Source organism: Chiroxiphia lanceolata, chromosome Z, assembly GCF_009829145.1.
Source record: "Chiroxiphia lanceolata isolate bChiLan1 chromosome Z, bChiLan1.pri, whole genome shotgun sequence".
NCBI lineage: Eukaryota > Metazoa > Chordata > Aves > Passeriformes > Pipridae > Chiroxiphia > Chiroxiphia lanceolata.
In genome coordinates, this window is record NC_045671.1 from 603,516 (window position 1) to 617,404 (window position 13,889).

At 56.5% G+C, this 13,889-nt stretch overlaps 1 protein-coding gene across 5 annotated transcripts in view; it reads left to right on the forward strand.

The window, feature by feature from the left end:
• The first annotated feature begins 3,570 nt into the window (after positions 1-3,570).
• Positions 3,571-13,889, forward strand: part of NEDD4L (NEDD4 like E3 ubiquitin protein ligase) — a 35,874-nt gene continuing 25,555 nt past the window's right edge. For all 5 annotated transcript variants that reach the window (XM_032676982.1, XM_032676981.1, XM_032676983.1 and 2 more), the window contains exon 1: positions 3,571-3,701. In XM_032676982.1, the coding sequence (XP_032532873.1) occupies positions 3,654-3,701 (48 nt within the window). In that variant the 5' untranslated portion in view covers positions 3,571-3,653. The remainder of the gene's footprint in view (positions 3,702-13,889) is intronic.

Consider the following 13,889-nt stretch of genomic DNA (forward strand, 5'->3'; position numbering starts at 1 on the left):
AATATTGAAGGATGCTGAGGTGTGTCAGCACACGGCCTCCTTTCAGCCCTGGGAGAGGCAGATTTATTCCCTCCTCTGTGGAAATCGTGAAATCCTGTTTTGAACCAGGGACGGAAAAGCCAATCAGACCAAATCCCTACCTTGCCATTATTACTGTTAGGATTATTTAAGCTCCGTGGAGCCAGTGATACAGTGGGAACAGACCGTTTTAAAATGTCCCTTTGCAGTCACTAAATAGCAACGATCATTTAAAAGACACGGGAATTATGAAGCTCCCCCTGCAGCTGATGCCACATCAAGGCAAAAGGAGCCTTGTCTGGGTGATTTTTAACTCCTGGGTGCCTGGGGATTGTTGCACTCTCATTTCACGTTTCACCAGAGCTGTTCAGAATAAATAAATAATAAACAGGAGAGCAAAAAGCAAGTCATTCTGGGCAGGCTCTGGCAGCAGTTTGCTCTCCTAATGCTGTTTGGTGAGCCAGAGGCATCCAGCTCATTTCCTAAAGAGCATTTTCTGCTTAGGCCGGGGCTCTGCTAATCTGCTCAAGCCAATTCTCTACAATCCAAACCATCTGTATTTGGGGAGATCGTGGTTTATTTGGATTGTCTCTGTGTCTGCTGTCGGTGGCTGATTAAAAGGACGAGGGATTTACAGTGTAAAGGCTCTCTGTTGGCATGTTACAGTGACCTTCTAAGTAGCACCTCCCAATATTTGGGTAACAGCTGGTACAGTTAAGTCCAGCAGGAAAACAAAGAACAGCCAGAAATGCTGGGAAGAGCCGAGCTTTTGCCATGCAGAACGGCTCACAGGACACGTCACCAGCCTCCCAGAAACGTTCCTGCATTCCTAAGAAACCTGAAAGCTTAAAGAAAACAAAAAAAAAACACCTGAAAAGGAAGTTTATTTCAGTGGTAATTGTTGTAATAATTGTGTTAAATCAAAGAGTTGCAAGGCACTGGGCTGTGGGGCCGTGCAGGAAAGTGGTTCAGCGTTCCTGGGGACAGGGAACTGCCCCTCCACACACGCCTTTCAAGGAATTCTGCATCCCCAGAGCTCCCCATCCTACACAGGGGGATGGAGCTGGAGCTTCCATGGAGAACTGCCAGCAGTAATATAACATGGAATCTCTTTTTTTTCCTCGGAAAAGTGGTAAATAATTCATGGGGCTTTGTGTTCCGTAAAGAGGCCGGTTATAAATCACCTGAGCTGCGCCTGGAGATTTCTGCTATCAGCAGTCTCCCGTGAATTACGTCTCTCCGGGGCCATCCATTACTGTAAACACAATTCCAAAGAGGAATTAGGCACCTAACGCTCACGGGCGAACAAGCAAGGAACCCGCAGCCCGGATTTGGTGCTGAAGCTTTGCAGTTCGTGGCAGAGAGCACGGATTTTCTGCTCTGGCATCCCAGACCCTTTCCCTCTGCTCAGGTACAGGTGTGTTTTCCCCCGGGGAGCACCTGTTGATGGGAATGCTGGTGGTGGGAGGAAACAGGCTGTGGTTCCAGAGGCACGAAGAGGGCCAAAGGGGAACCAAACCGAATTTATCTGGACATGGGAGCTGTGGAATGAGCCTTGTGCCAGGTGCTCTCCTCTGGACCAGACCATCCAGGGGGATGCCTTGGCAGGGAAAACAGGAGCAGTGTGACCGTGCCAGGGAAGCCCCTGCCAGCCCAGGCTGCACCACGTGGCATTTACAGCCAGGAGGGACTCGGGGAGTACAAAGGCTGCTGATGCCTCCCCAGGCTGGACTTTAACAGCTCAGCTCTGGGGCACTGCTCTCTGGGCAGAGGTCACATCCTTCCTGCCCCAGAAGGGCTCTGGAAGGGCTGGAGAAATCCTTCCTGGTCCCTGGACTGCTGGGGAACCTGTCCAGAACAAGGGAGCTCCTTTTCCCCTTCTGCCCTGCCTCCGTGGAGCAGGAACAGGCACAAGGTGCCCGAGCACAGAGAGGGGCTGCCAAAGCCAGAGCCAGTGGCACCTGCCATCGAACTCCTCCTTACCCTCCTCTTCGGCACCGTCCTGCCTGGAGACACCAGAGAGACCCTAAAGGGGCCATCAGTGCGGGGAGGGGCACGGCCGGGGGGCAGAAATCAAATCAAACCCGAATTTAGAACTGAAGCGTGACTTGATTTCGCCCAGCAGTGCCCTGGCTCCAAGTGCCCACAGCGTTTCCCTAAAAACCGGGATGGCGAGGGATGGAACGCCGCGGCGAGGGACCACCTCCGACTGCGCCGCAGCTCCGCGGGCAGCGGCGGCTCCGCTCCCGCCCGTCCCTGCCCCGCACCGGGACACATCCCGCGACACAGCTCGGGGTACAGCCCGGGATACAGCCCGGGATACAGCCCGGGATACAGCCCGGGACACAGCTCGGGATACAGCCCGGGATACAGCCCGGGATACAGCCCGGGATACAGCCCGGGACACAGCTCGGGATACAGCCCGGGATACAGCTTGGGATACAGCTCGGGATACAGCCCGGGATACAGCCCGGGACACAGCTTGGGATACAGCTCGGGATACAGCTTGGGATACAGCTCGGGACACAGCTCGGGGTACAGCCCGGGATACAGCTCGGGATACAGCTCGGGATACAGCTCGGGATACATCCAGGGGCACATCCTGGGACACAGCTTGGGATACGGCCCGGGATACAGCTCGGGATACATCCAGGGGCACATCCCGGGACATAGCTTGGGATACGGCCCGGGACACATCCCGGGACACACTCAGGATATATCCCGGGACACATCACGGGACACACTCAGGACACATCCCGGGGCATATCCTGGGGCACACTCAGGACACATCCCGGGGCAAATCCCGGGGCACATCCCGGAGCACACTCAGGACACATCCCGGGACACACTCAGGATATATCCCGGGGCAGATCCCGGGGCGGATCCAGGGGCAGATCCCGGGGCACAGCTCAAGACACATCCGGGGACAGATCCCGGGGCAGATCCAGGGGCAGATCCCGGGGCACATCCCGGGGCACACTCAGGACACATCCCGGGGCAGATCCCGGGGGAGATCCCGGGGCAGATCCCGGTCCCCATCCCGGTCCCCAGCCCGGTCCCTCAGCCCCGCCCCGGCGGTGCCGCTCCCGCCCGCTGGGGGGCGCCCGCCCCGCGCGCGCCCGCTGCCCCCCCCGCGCGCCCGCTCCGCGCGCCCCCCTCGCGCCGCCCCCGCCCCGCGCGCGCCAATTGGCTCCGCGCGCGCCCCTCCCGCGCCCCGTTCCCGCGGCGCCCGCGCGCCCCCCGCGCGCCACCCGCCCCCCCCCCCTCAGGCCCCGCCCGCGCGCCCCCTCAGAGCCGCCCCTCAGGGCGGGGCGCGGAGCGGAGCTGCCCCCGCGCTTTGTGCCGCTCCCCGCCCGCCCCTCCCGCCGCCGCGGGGCCGGCCCGGCGCTCTCCCCGCCCCGCCGCCGCTCCCCGTCCCTGCGGCCGCGCTCAGTCCCGGCCGGCGGCGGCAGCGCGGGCGGCCCCGGGCGGCCCCGCCCCCGGCCCCGGCCCCGGCCCCTTCCCGCCGGGCTCGGCTCCCGCCGCCTTCCGCCGCCCGCGGGCCAGCGGCAGCAGCAGCAGCGGCGGCGGCAGGAGGAGAAGGAGGAGGAGGAGGAGGAAGAGGAGGCGGCCTCGGCGGGTCGAGGAGCGGCTCCATGGCGACCGCGGCGGCGGAGCCGGTGTACGGGCTCTCGGAGGACGAGGTGGGTCGGGGCGGCGGCCGCGTGCGGGGCGCGGGGCGCGGCGGGGCCCCGGCGGCGGGAGCGAAGGTCGAGGGTCGGTCCGGGAGGGCGAGCGCCGCCCGCCCCGCGGGGCTCCGGGCCCGGCCCGGGCAGCGCCGCCCGCAGCGCCGGCAGGTGCGAACAAAGAGCCCCCCCCGCCCCTCCCGCGGCGCCGGGGAGCGGCCGCGGGGCCGGAGCGCCCGGAGCCGCGTCGGGCACTGCCTGGTCCCGGTGCAGATGGAGCGATAAGTGGGGCAGGACCCGCGATAACTAATCGCCGTGCGCCGGCTGTATCGGCCGATGTCTTCCGCAGAACCAGACTGACGCAGGCGTGAGCAGAACGGTTTGTCTTAGGTGAACGCTAAAAATCCTGTTTAATGCCCTTTTTTGTCTCGTTGCCGTGGTCAGGTGCCCCTTTCCTTGGCAGCCGGTGTCACAGAGCATCAGTAATGGGCAGGCTGCGTTGCTGGGCTGTACTTTCAGGGTGTATCAGCTGGTAGCAGCGCACGTATTGCTTGTATTTGTACAGGAGCGAATAAAAATCGTAGCGGCGTTGCATCCGGTTTTATGGGGCCGAACACGACGGGTAATCCGTTAGTCTCTTTGTGGTGTAGGAGGAACTGACACTAAAAAAAAAAAAAGTCTTTGCCTTGTGAAGCTGACGGACGGTGTTTATTGCCTGCATTTCAGTGGCACCGAGTCTGGATGATTGTAACGTTTAATTGTCGTTGGAAAGGAGGATCTTGGACTGGAGTGGGTGTTTTGCTGGAGGGGGGGGGATTCGTTTTGCTGTTGATTTGCTAAAGCTGAGAGCAGAGCGATAACGCTCTGCAGGTGTGTGAAGGTTGGGGCGAAGGGAGGGCAGTGCTGGGGCTTTGGGGGACGTACACAGCGAGCACTGCACCTGGGGAGAACCTTCTCTTCCTGGGCTCTTTCCTCAAGCCTTCCCGTGAGGATGGGGGGGGCTGACAATAATCCCTGAGCAGCTCTGGGCCATCTGTGGGGATCCTCCCTGCTCCCGGGGTGCTGGAGGGTCTGTGGGGATCCTCTCTGCTCCCGGGGTGCTGGAGGGTCTGTGGGCACCCTACATGTTTCCCAGTTGCTGGGGGCCCTGCCCAGGCTCGAGGAACAGCCAAGGCCAACGGGGCTTGCTGTCCCAGCGTGGGCACCCCCAAACATTTGATTGGGGGTGCTTTGGCGCTTCTCTTGGCAAGCGTGATCTGGGAGGAGAAGGGAAGGCTGGAGCCACCCTGCCGGGGCTCGGGGAGGCGGCTGGGAACACGGGGCTGGAGCCTGGCTGCTGCCTTTTCTGTTGTGCTGGGCTCGCTGTGCCTTTTGTCCCTGCCTCCCGTCTCGGCGTATGCCGGTACTCGCCCAGAATGCTAAAGAGGCACGGATACAGGAGGGAACGGCCGGGCCGCTCTCACCTTGGCTCCGAGGTGGAGGGATCTCGGGAGAGCAGGGGCTGTTCCTGCCCCGGGGCTCAGGGATGTGTCTGTCACTCGCCTCCCGAGGTCAAAGCGAGCTGTCGGAAAAGGGGGAGAGCAAGGCTTTGTTCCTGCCTGGGTTTGAAATGCAGTTTGCAGTTCTGCTGTAGATGGTTTTCTGGAGGGTCTCGAGTTGGCCTTGTGCAGGGCTTCCACTCCTGGCACCTTTGCTGGGGGGGAAACGCGGTGATTTCCACGTGAGCTGGACTTGCTGAAGGGCTTCTCCGAGAAGCAGCGGACCAGAGGCAGAGGTGATTCTGTGAGATAATATTTACACGGGCTACTGGAAGCTTAGGCACTCTCATGCAGTCCTTAAATGTGTTTAAAAACTTACAGACCTTCATGGTTGAAAGTATTTGTGAATGAAGCGCCCCTCGTGTTAGTTTTGTTTTGGGTTTCTCAAGAGTGTTTGGCTTGAATGTTGCCCAAACAAATCCACAGACATTCCCTTTCTCGGTGTCCTTGGGTGGAAGCAAAACTCGCAGGCTCCTTGGGTCTTGTGTGGTTGAGTTAATAATGGATCTTCTCAAAGAGATCCTTGAAGAAAGTCTTTTTATATTTTAAAATATTAGGGGAAAAAAGAGGTTTATGCATGAACCTGCTCTCTGCAGTTCCAGCATTCTTCTCTCTTCAAGTTCTATTCAACTTCCCTGATTTGTGATTGAATCAACTGGAATTAGCAGCTTCCTACTGAGCTGACATTTTGTCATGCCTTAGAAATTGTCAAAAAGGACCTTATGTTCCTGAAAATATCTCAGTGCGTGAGATACAATCCCATCTGCCTCCGGAGAAAGAGTTCTGCGTGCAGGCACTGCAGCTTAACCTTTCTTCTTGGGTGCTGGGCTGGGCAAAGCCTCCTTCCTCGGGAAGGAATCCTGGAGGGGTTCAGGACCTCGGGAGCCTCGGTGGCTTCAATGAGATGCATTGAGGTGTCTGTGGGTGCTGAGGTGTCTGTGGGTGCTGAGGTGTCTCTCTGGATGCTGAGGTGTCTCTCTGGATGCTGAGGTGTCTCTCTGGATGCTGAGGTGTCTCTGGATGCTGAGGTGTCTGTGGGTGCTGAGGTGTCTGTGGGTGCTGAGGTGTCTCTCTGGGTGCTGAGGTGTCTCTGGATGCTGAGGTGTCTCTCTGGATGCTGAGGTGTCTGTGGGTGCTGAGGTGTCTGTGGGTGCTGAGGTGTCTGTGGGTGCTGAGGTGTCTCTGGGTGCTGAGGTGTCTGTGGATGCTGAGGTGTCTCTGGGTGCTGAGGTGTCTCTGGGTGCTGAGGTGTCTCTGGGTGCTGAGGTGTCTCTGGATGCTGAGGTGTCTCTGGATGCTGAGGTGTCTCTCTGGATGCTGAGGTGTCTCTCTGGATGCTGAGGTGTCTCTCTGGATGCTGAGGTGTCTCTCTGGATGCTGAGGTGTCTCTCTGGATGCTGAGGTGTCTGTGGGTGCTGAGGTGTCTCTGGATGCTGAGGTGTCTCTGGATGCTGAGGTGTCTGTGGGTGCTGAGGTGTCTCTCTGGGTGCTGAGGTGTCTGTGGGTGCTGAGGTGTCTCTCTGGATGCTGAGGTGTCTCTCTGGATGCTGAGGTGTCTCTCTGGATGCTGAGGTGTCTCTCTGGATGCTGAGGTGTCTGTGGATGCTGAGGTGTCTGTGGATGCTGAGGTGTCTGTGGGTGCTGAGGTGTCTCTGGATGCTGAGGTGTCTGTGGGTGCTGAGGTGTCTCTCTGGGTGCTGAGGTGTCTCTGGATGCTGAGGTGTCTCTGGATGCTGAGGTGTCTGTGGGTGCTGAGGTGTCTCTGGATGCTGAGGTGTCTGTGGGTGCTGAGGTGTCTCTCTGGATGCTGAGGTGTCTGTGGGTGCTGAGGTGTCTGTGGGTGCTGAGGTGTCTGTGGGTGCTGAGGTGTCTGTGGGTGCTGAGGTGTCTGTGGGTGCTGAGGTGTCTCTCTGGATGCTGAGGTGTCTGTGGGTGCTGAGGTGTCTCTGGATGCTGAGGTGTCTCTGGATGCTGAGGTGTCTCTGGGTGCTGAGGTGTCTCTCTGGGTGCTGAGGTGTCTCTCTGGGTGCTGAGGTGTCTCTCTGGGTGCTGAGGTGTCTGTGGGTACTGAGGTGTCTCTCTGGATGCTGAGGTGTCTGTGGGTGCTGAGGTGTCTCTGGATGCTGAGGTGTCTGTGGGTGCTGAGGTGTCTCTCTGGGTGCTGAGGTGTCTCTGGATGCTGAGGTGTCTGTGGGTGCTGAGGTGTCTCTCTGGGTGCTGAGGTGTCTCTCTGGGTGCTGAGGTGTCTCTGGGTGCTGAGGTGTCTCTGGATGCTGAGGTGTCTCTGGATGCTGAGGTGTCTCTGGATGCTGAGGTGTCTGTGGGTGCTGAGGTGTCTCTGGATGCTGAGGTGTCTCTCTGGATGCTGAGGTGTCTGTGGGTGCTGAGGTGTCTGTGGGTGCTGAGGTGTCTGTGGGTGCTGAGGTGTCTCTGGATGCTGAGGTCTCTCTGGGTGCTGAGGTGTCTCTCTGGGTGCTGAGGTGTCTCTCTGGGTGCTGAGGTGTCTCTCTGGGTGCTGAGGTGTCTGTGGGTGCTGAGGTGTCTCTCTGGGTGCTGAGGTGTCTCTGGATGCTGAGGTGTCTCTGGATGCTGAGGTGTCTGTGGGTGCTGAGGTGTCTGTGGGTGCTGAGGTGTCTGTGGGTGCTGAGGTGTCTGTGGGTGCTGAGGTGTCTCTCTGGATGCTGAGGTGTCTCTCTGGATGCTGAGGTGTCTCTCTGGATGCTGAGGTGTCTCTCTGGATGCTGAGGTGTCTGTGGGTGCTGAGGTGTCTCTCTGGATGCTGAGGTGTCTGTGGGTGCTGAGGTGTCTCTCTGGATGCTGAGGTGTCTCTGGATGCTGAGGTGTCTCTCTGGATGCTGAGGTGTCTCTGGATGCTGAGGTGTCTCTCTGGATGCTGAGGTGTCTCTCCGTGCTGAGGTGTCTCTCCGTGCTGAGGTGTCTCTCCGTGCTGAGGTGTCTCTCCGTGCTGAGGTGTCTGTGGGTGCTGAGGTGTCTGTGGGTGCTGAGGTGTCTCTCCGTGCTGAGGTGTCTCTCCATGCTGAGGTGTCTCTGGGTGCTGAGGTGTCTCTGGGTGCTGAGGTGTCTGTGGGTGCTGAGGTGTCTGTGGGTGCTGAGGTGTCTGTGGGTGCTGAGGTGTCTCTGGATGCTGAGGTGTCTCTCCATGCTGAGGTGTCTCTGGGTGCTGAGGTGTCTCTGGGTGCTGAGGTGTCTCTGGGTGCTGAGGTGTCTCTGGGTGCTGAGGTGTCTCTGGGTGCTGAGGTGTCTCTGGGTGCTGAGGTGTCTCTCCATGCTGAGGTGTGTCTGGTGCTGAGGACCAGGCTCCTGCTGTGCTGGAGAAGCAGGGGCAGCCGTGGCTCCTCAGCTGCCAGCTGGGAAGGGGCAGTGTGGGGGACCAGCCTGCCCTGGGCTGCACCAGCTGCTGCTTGAACCTGGAACCTTTTCTGTGGCAAACCCCCTGGAGTTCCTGGACAAGAGGCACCTTTGGTGGCCAGCACTGAACACAGAGCCTTTAAATGGGAGCTCTGCTGTTTCTGCTCTGAATACTCCAGTTACATAAAGCCTGACTCTGCCATCCCAGTGTGAGAGGGGCCTCCCTCGGTCACGGTGCTGACAGTATCTTAGCAATGACCAATTCAGAAGAGTGACTTTTTATTGGCTTTTTAAATGGGGAAAAAAAAAAAACCCTCCTGAATTGTTTTTATAGACTCTAAGTGCACTGGCTTCAGGGATAGCATGTAAACTTTAAATGATGATTAAAAAGTCCAGATAAGGAAGCGTTTCATAAGTGGTAGGGCTTGCCTATCTCCTTGTGTGGCAGAAGAACAAAGTAGGCTGTGGTTCTCCGGAGGTCAATAGATTTTTATAAAAGCCTGCACTTTAAACCTTCTTTTTATGAGTTATCAGCACGTTTGGCTCACTAGTACGGACACTAAGTGAATTCTAGTTTTAATGTAAAGACACTTAAGGTGGCTTGTATTGAAATGTGTGTCTGAGGGAGCGAAGAAGTGTTAGTTTTAGATACACCCCCGTTCAGAGGTGCCTCTGTCCCCCCCGGCTGTCGTCCTGTCCCAAAGGGCAGTGCTGCCTTTGGGAAGGGGGGACTGGCATTCCTTGGGTTCCGTGAGAAGGGCTGGCCGTTGGAGGGCACTGTGTCCCGGGGAATGGGAACTCCCGGTTCTCCTCTGCTCCTCCATCCTTTGTTTTCGCTGCTCCCTCCTCTTAAATGTGTCGTTGAGTTGAGCAAGGGTTTCGCTGCAGCAGCAGAAGCAATCTTGTGCACGCTCTTATTTTGGGTAAGCTGGGCAGGAATGTGGCACGGGCTGGGTGATTCCTACCCGGGAGGAGGGAATGTGGTTTCACTGCTGGCTCGGGGCTGGAGCTGCTGCCAGTTCAGTGCCAGCACCTGCCAGGGTTTACCTGGAACTGTGGCTTTCACAAGTGTTCAAGCTGCTGTCACGCCAACTTTTTCCGGCCTGCAGTTCTTAAACTGCCCAGTTCCCAGTACTGGAGCACTCCCTTCCTCTGCTCCCACTGCCTTTTCCTCTCCCAGAAAGAAGGAAAAACAAATCCTTGGGAAAGGGATTGTTTTCTGCAGGAAAAAAAGCCAGCCATTAACTAGTAATTAATTTGAAAGAAGAGATGTGGTTAAATTGCACAGGCCTGGAAGCTATAATTGCAGTTCAATAGTTACAAACAAGCCAACCCACCAAAATAAAACCCCAAAGCCCCAACGAAACAAATCGAGGAACTTGATTCTTGGGCTGTATTATGGAATATCTGTCTGCCAGGTGATGTCTCGACTGCCAGTGTCCACAGAAGAGGAGTGGTTATTGGGATGCTCCTGTTGCCTCTCTTACCCAGAAGGTGCCTTCTCAGCCTGTGGTCTAATGAGCACGAGAAGGAACATCCTGCATTTTCCTCCCCTGACTCGAGGCAGTGATTTCATCTGTCCCTCCCTGCACCCCCGGGGTGGTGGCTCTGGAGCTGTGGGCACACCCCTGTCCTGCCAGGTCCACCCCTGTCCTGCCAGGTCCTGCCAGGCTGGGGCTGTGCTCTCCAGGGACATCCTGTCGCTGGACCCGAGCCAGGTGAAGCCGCAGAGTCAAGTTTGGGGTTTGTCTGAACTCGTTTCCATTGCAGTTGGAAACCTAAACCTCGTAAAGCAGGCTGCCCTAAGTGGGTACAGGCTGGCTGGGGGTTACCTGCCAGGTCATTTGTCACCCTGTGCCTGGTGTGCTCCTAAGGCAGGATCCTGGGAGAGCCCCTCTGGAAGCTGTTGAAGCCTTGGGCCCTTCACAGCTGTTGCTGAGTGGCCCCAAAGTCTGCAGAGTTAAGATGGTCAAGTTTGTAGCTAAAGTGTTTTCTAGTCTTCTGCTATTATGTGCCTACCTGTGTCGCTTTGTTCCTTAGAATATTGTCCAAAATTTGGGTTGGAACTGGTGCATATCTTAAAGCATTTCAGTCACGACTTCAGTCACTGGTTTGATCGACATTGTTATTAAAGAAACGCCTCTGACACCGCTTGAATTGATTTAGCAAAACCCTGCGTGGTTCCATCAGCCCGCTGACAGCGGGAAAATTTACCTTTAATCCCCTGTGCTGCTGTCACGGGGCTTGATTTTCATTTGAAATCCGGTCAGTTCGGTTCTGAACTGCCTGTAACTGCATTTGTGTTCCTTCATCTGGAGTCGAGTGATCGGCTGTGATTCAGTGCAGGTACTGGTGTGGTGTGCAGGGTGGAGCACACAGGGATGGACCCTCGGCCTGTGTCACTGCAGGCTGGAGCGCACAGTGCCTGATAAGGCAGGAATGCTCTCCCGAAGCTCGGCGCTGGCGTTGCTGTGGAAACCGGCCGGTTTCGGTGTTCGGGGCTCGGCAGCCTGATGTTTATCGGGAGGCGAGGCAGCGCTGCAGCTGATCCCACAACCTGGACCCGGGGCTGTCACCTGGTGCTGCCGGGGTAGCTCGTGTCAGGAGGTCAGACGGGCTCCAGCCGTGCCCCGGGTCTGGTTTGGCTCCCCAAGGCACCTCCTGGCCCCTTAACTCTGCGGCCACCGAGGGCACGGGCTGAGCCCGGGGGTCCTCACCCTGTGCCCGAGGGCAGAGCCGGCTCCTGGCCTCTCCGAGTGTCCTTGTGCAGCCACCCCCGTGGCCTTTGCTGTGGACAGGGTGCCCATTAATGTCGTGTCGGTCCGTGGTCTGCTGCAGCTCAGACTGGAACATCCTCGCTGCTTCGCTGACACTGAAGAGATCTTTTTTTTTCTTTTTTTTTTGGAACAATCAAGAGGCTTCCAGTCAGATGGAAAGACAGGATTGTTGGTAATCGAGGCAGAGAACAGCCTGCACTGTGTGTGATCACCTCAGAGAAGCTTTTTCACGGAGAGATTCCCCCCCCCGCCCAATATTCCAGAAATGCTTTCAGTACTTGAGAGGTGCATTAGAGGCGGGTGATACGGGACAGCACGGGACAGGGGGGACAGCGATTTGCCGTTTTTTACAGTTTTCTGGCCTCACTTGGAGGTTTCAGGGGAGGCTGGATGAGGAAAGCAAATGGCCAGATCCCAGTTTGAGAGCTGAGAGCGGTAGGAGGAGGCAGCACTTTGCTGCTGCTGGATGCAGAAATATTAAACATTCCCATCACAAGATGGGAGAACAGACTCTGGCTCAGTGGTGCTTGTCTGGGTGTGCTGGTCCTTCCTCTCCATCCACTGGCTGAGCTGGCAGAGTGCTGCTCTTGGGAGGGGCTCACAAACCAAACTGCTGAGCCCGGTGGGGTGGTTGGCTTTAGGTTGCCTCGGGGCATTGCCATTGCCTGGCAGCTTCCCTTGACTTTTTTTTGCTGTGTCACAAGTTCCTTACCGGCAGTTGTGTTTTCTGGAGCCGTCACCTGATGTTTGGGACAGAATCTGCTGGGTTTGGTGTCAGTGTGAAGTTGCAAAGAGGCCAAATCCCCTCCCCTGGAATGTTTGAGGCTGGCAGCTGAGGAGCTCCAGCCTGGAACTCGGCCCAGGGACTCGACCTGGCCGTGCCCTCTGCTCCCTTCCTTCTGTGCCTGGTGGAGGAACACACATCTGGGCTGCTCCGGGACAAGGGCCTGCTCTGGGGGGCTGAATGAGCGACCCCATTGCGGGACAAACCCCATTCTGCGGGACATGGGCTTTGAATGTGGCTTTTGTTGCCTCCAGGACGCCTGGCAGGACATAAAGTCCGGCCTTTGTTTTGGCTAATGAGCGGTGAAGCTTTTAATGAGCGTTTCTTAGTCTAGTCAGCCTCGAGGACCATTCTGGGAACAAGTGGCTGAGCTAAGCCCCGAGCTCGGTCCAGCAACAATCCGTTTATTGACAAATCCTTAAGGAATTTCCATGAAGCAATTAATACAACTGAGAACCAAAACCAAACCACACTCCTAAATCCAACAATCTGTGCAAACAACACCCCAGCCCCCCCAAGACTTCCACCTTCCACCCTCACTATGTGTGCAGAAATTACTGATACAAGCCAAAAAAGTGCTCAATATCAGTGTTTGTTTTCCTTTTCTTTGTATGGGTCTCTTCTTTTAGAGTGTCTAAAAGATGAGCACATTCCACTAGAGGAAAAAAGAAACCTTTACATCGAAATAGTAGCTGCTTTTCTTCTTCCTGAGAAGCACCTTGACTGCATGTATGCATAGAACCTTCTGCAGCTGAATCACTCAGCTTCCTGCACTGGGCACGTTCTTGTAGGTTTTTTTTTTGTTTTACTCCAGCCTTAAATTCTGTCGACATCTTTGGCTGTTAATAACACATCCCCGTATGTCAGTGGCTGCAGTGGAGAAGGAAACTGTGGGATTTGTCCCCCAGAGTAAAAATCCTTGGGGAGCAGAGCCTGAAGGGAGAAGAGGTACTGCCAGGGGATATGACTTGATGCTCTTTTTAAAAAGATGAAGAGGGAGGAGAGAGACCAAAGGAGTGAACTGCTGGCGTGACTGACAGCAGCACTCCCTGAAATGTTAATGGCTTTGGAAGAATTTCTTCACCGGGGAGGCTGGAAACATTAATTATTAACTGCAGCCCAGAGCTGGAAGACCTAATTTAATTTCTGGTTGGATAATGGGATGACTCATGCAACAAAACAAACTGTGTCAGAAAATGAAGTCTCTCTGCGAAAACTCCCAGTCCCCACTTCTGCTCTGAGCTGAAGTTACTGCAGGGGAGCTTTTACAGGAGTTAAAGAGGTGTGAAAAGGCCAGGCTGAATTTCCTGCTTTCTTGTCGGTCGGTGTAGCTTCCCTCCTCTCAAGGATTTTCCAGCAGAGCCCGTTTCAGCAGCTCCTGGTGCTGTCCCCGCTCAGCTCTGCAGGTGGAACTGCCCCCGGGGGCCGGTCGGGGCTGTGGGTGTGCGCCCTGGAACTGATACCTGCAGTTAGAAATGGAGTTAAAAATCCAATCCCGGTTTATTGTTGGATTGTTTATGGCCTGGAATCGTGAAATCTCGCCCGAGAATGTAGATTATGGTTACATAACCGTGCCTGTGGGATCCCTGGGCACCTACCTGGGCTACTGGAGTGGCTACAGCCCAACCTGCCCTGGTTGGTACCCGACAGGATCTGAGATGAAACCAGCCTTGTTCTTTTACCCAGAGTCAGGGCCAGTGTCCCCCTACATGGGGGGATCATCTTCCTTTGTTTCGTG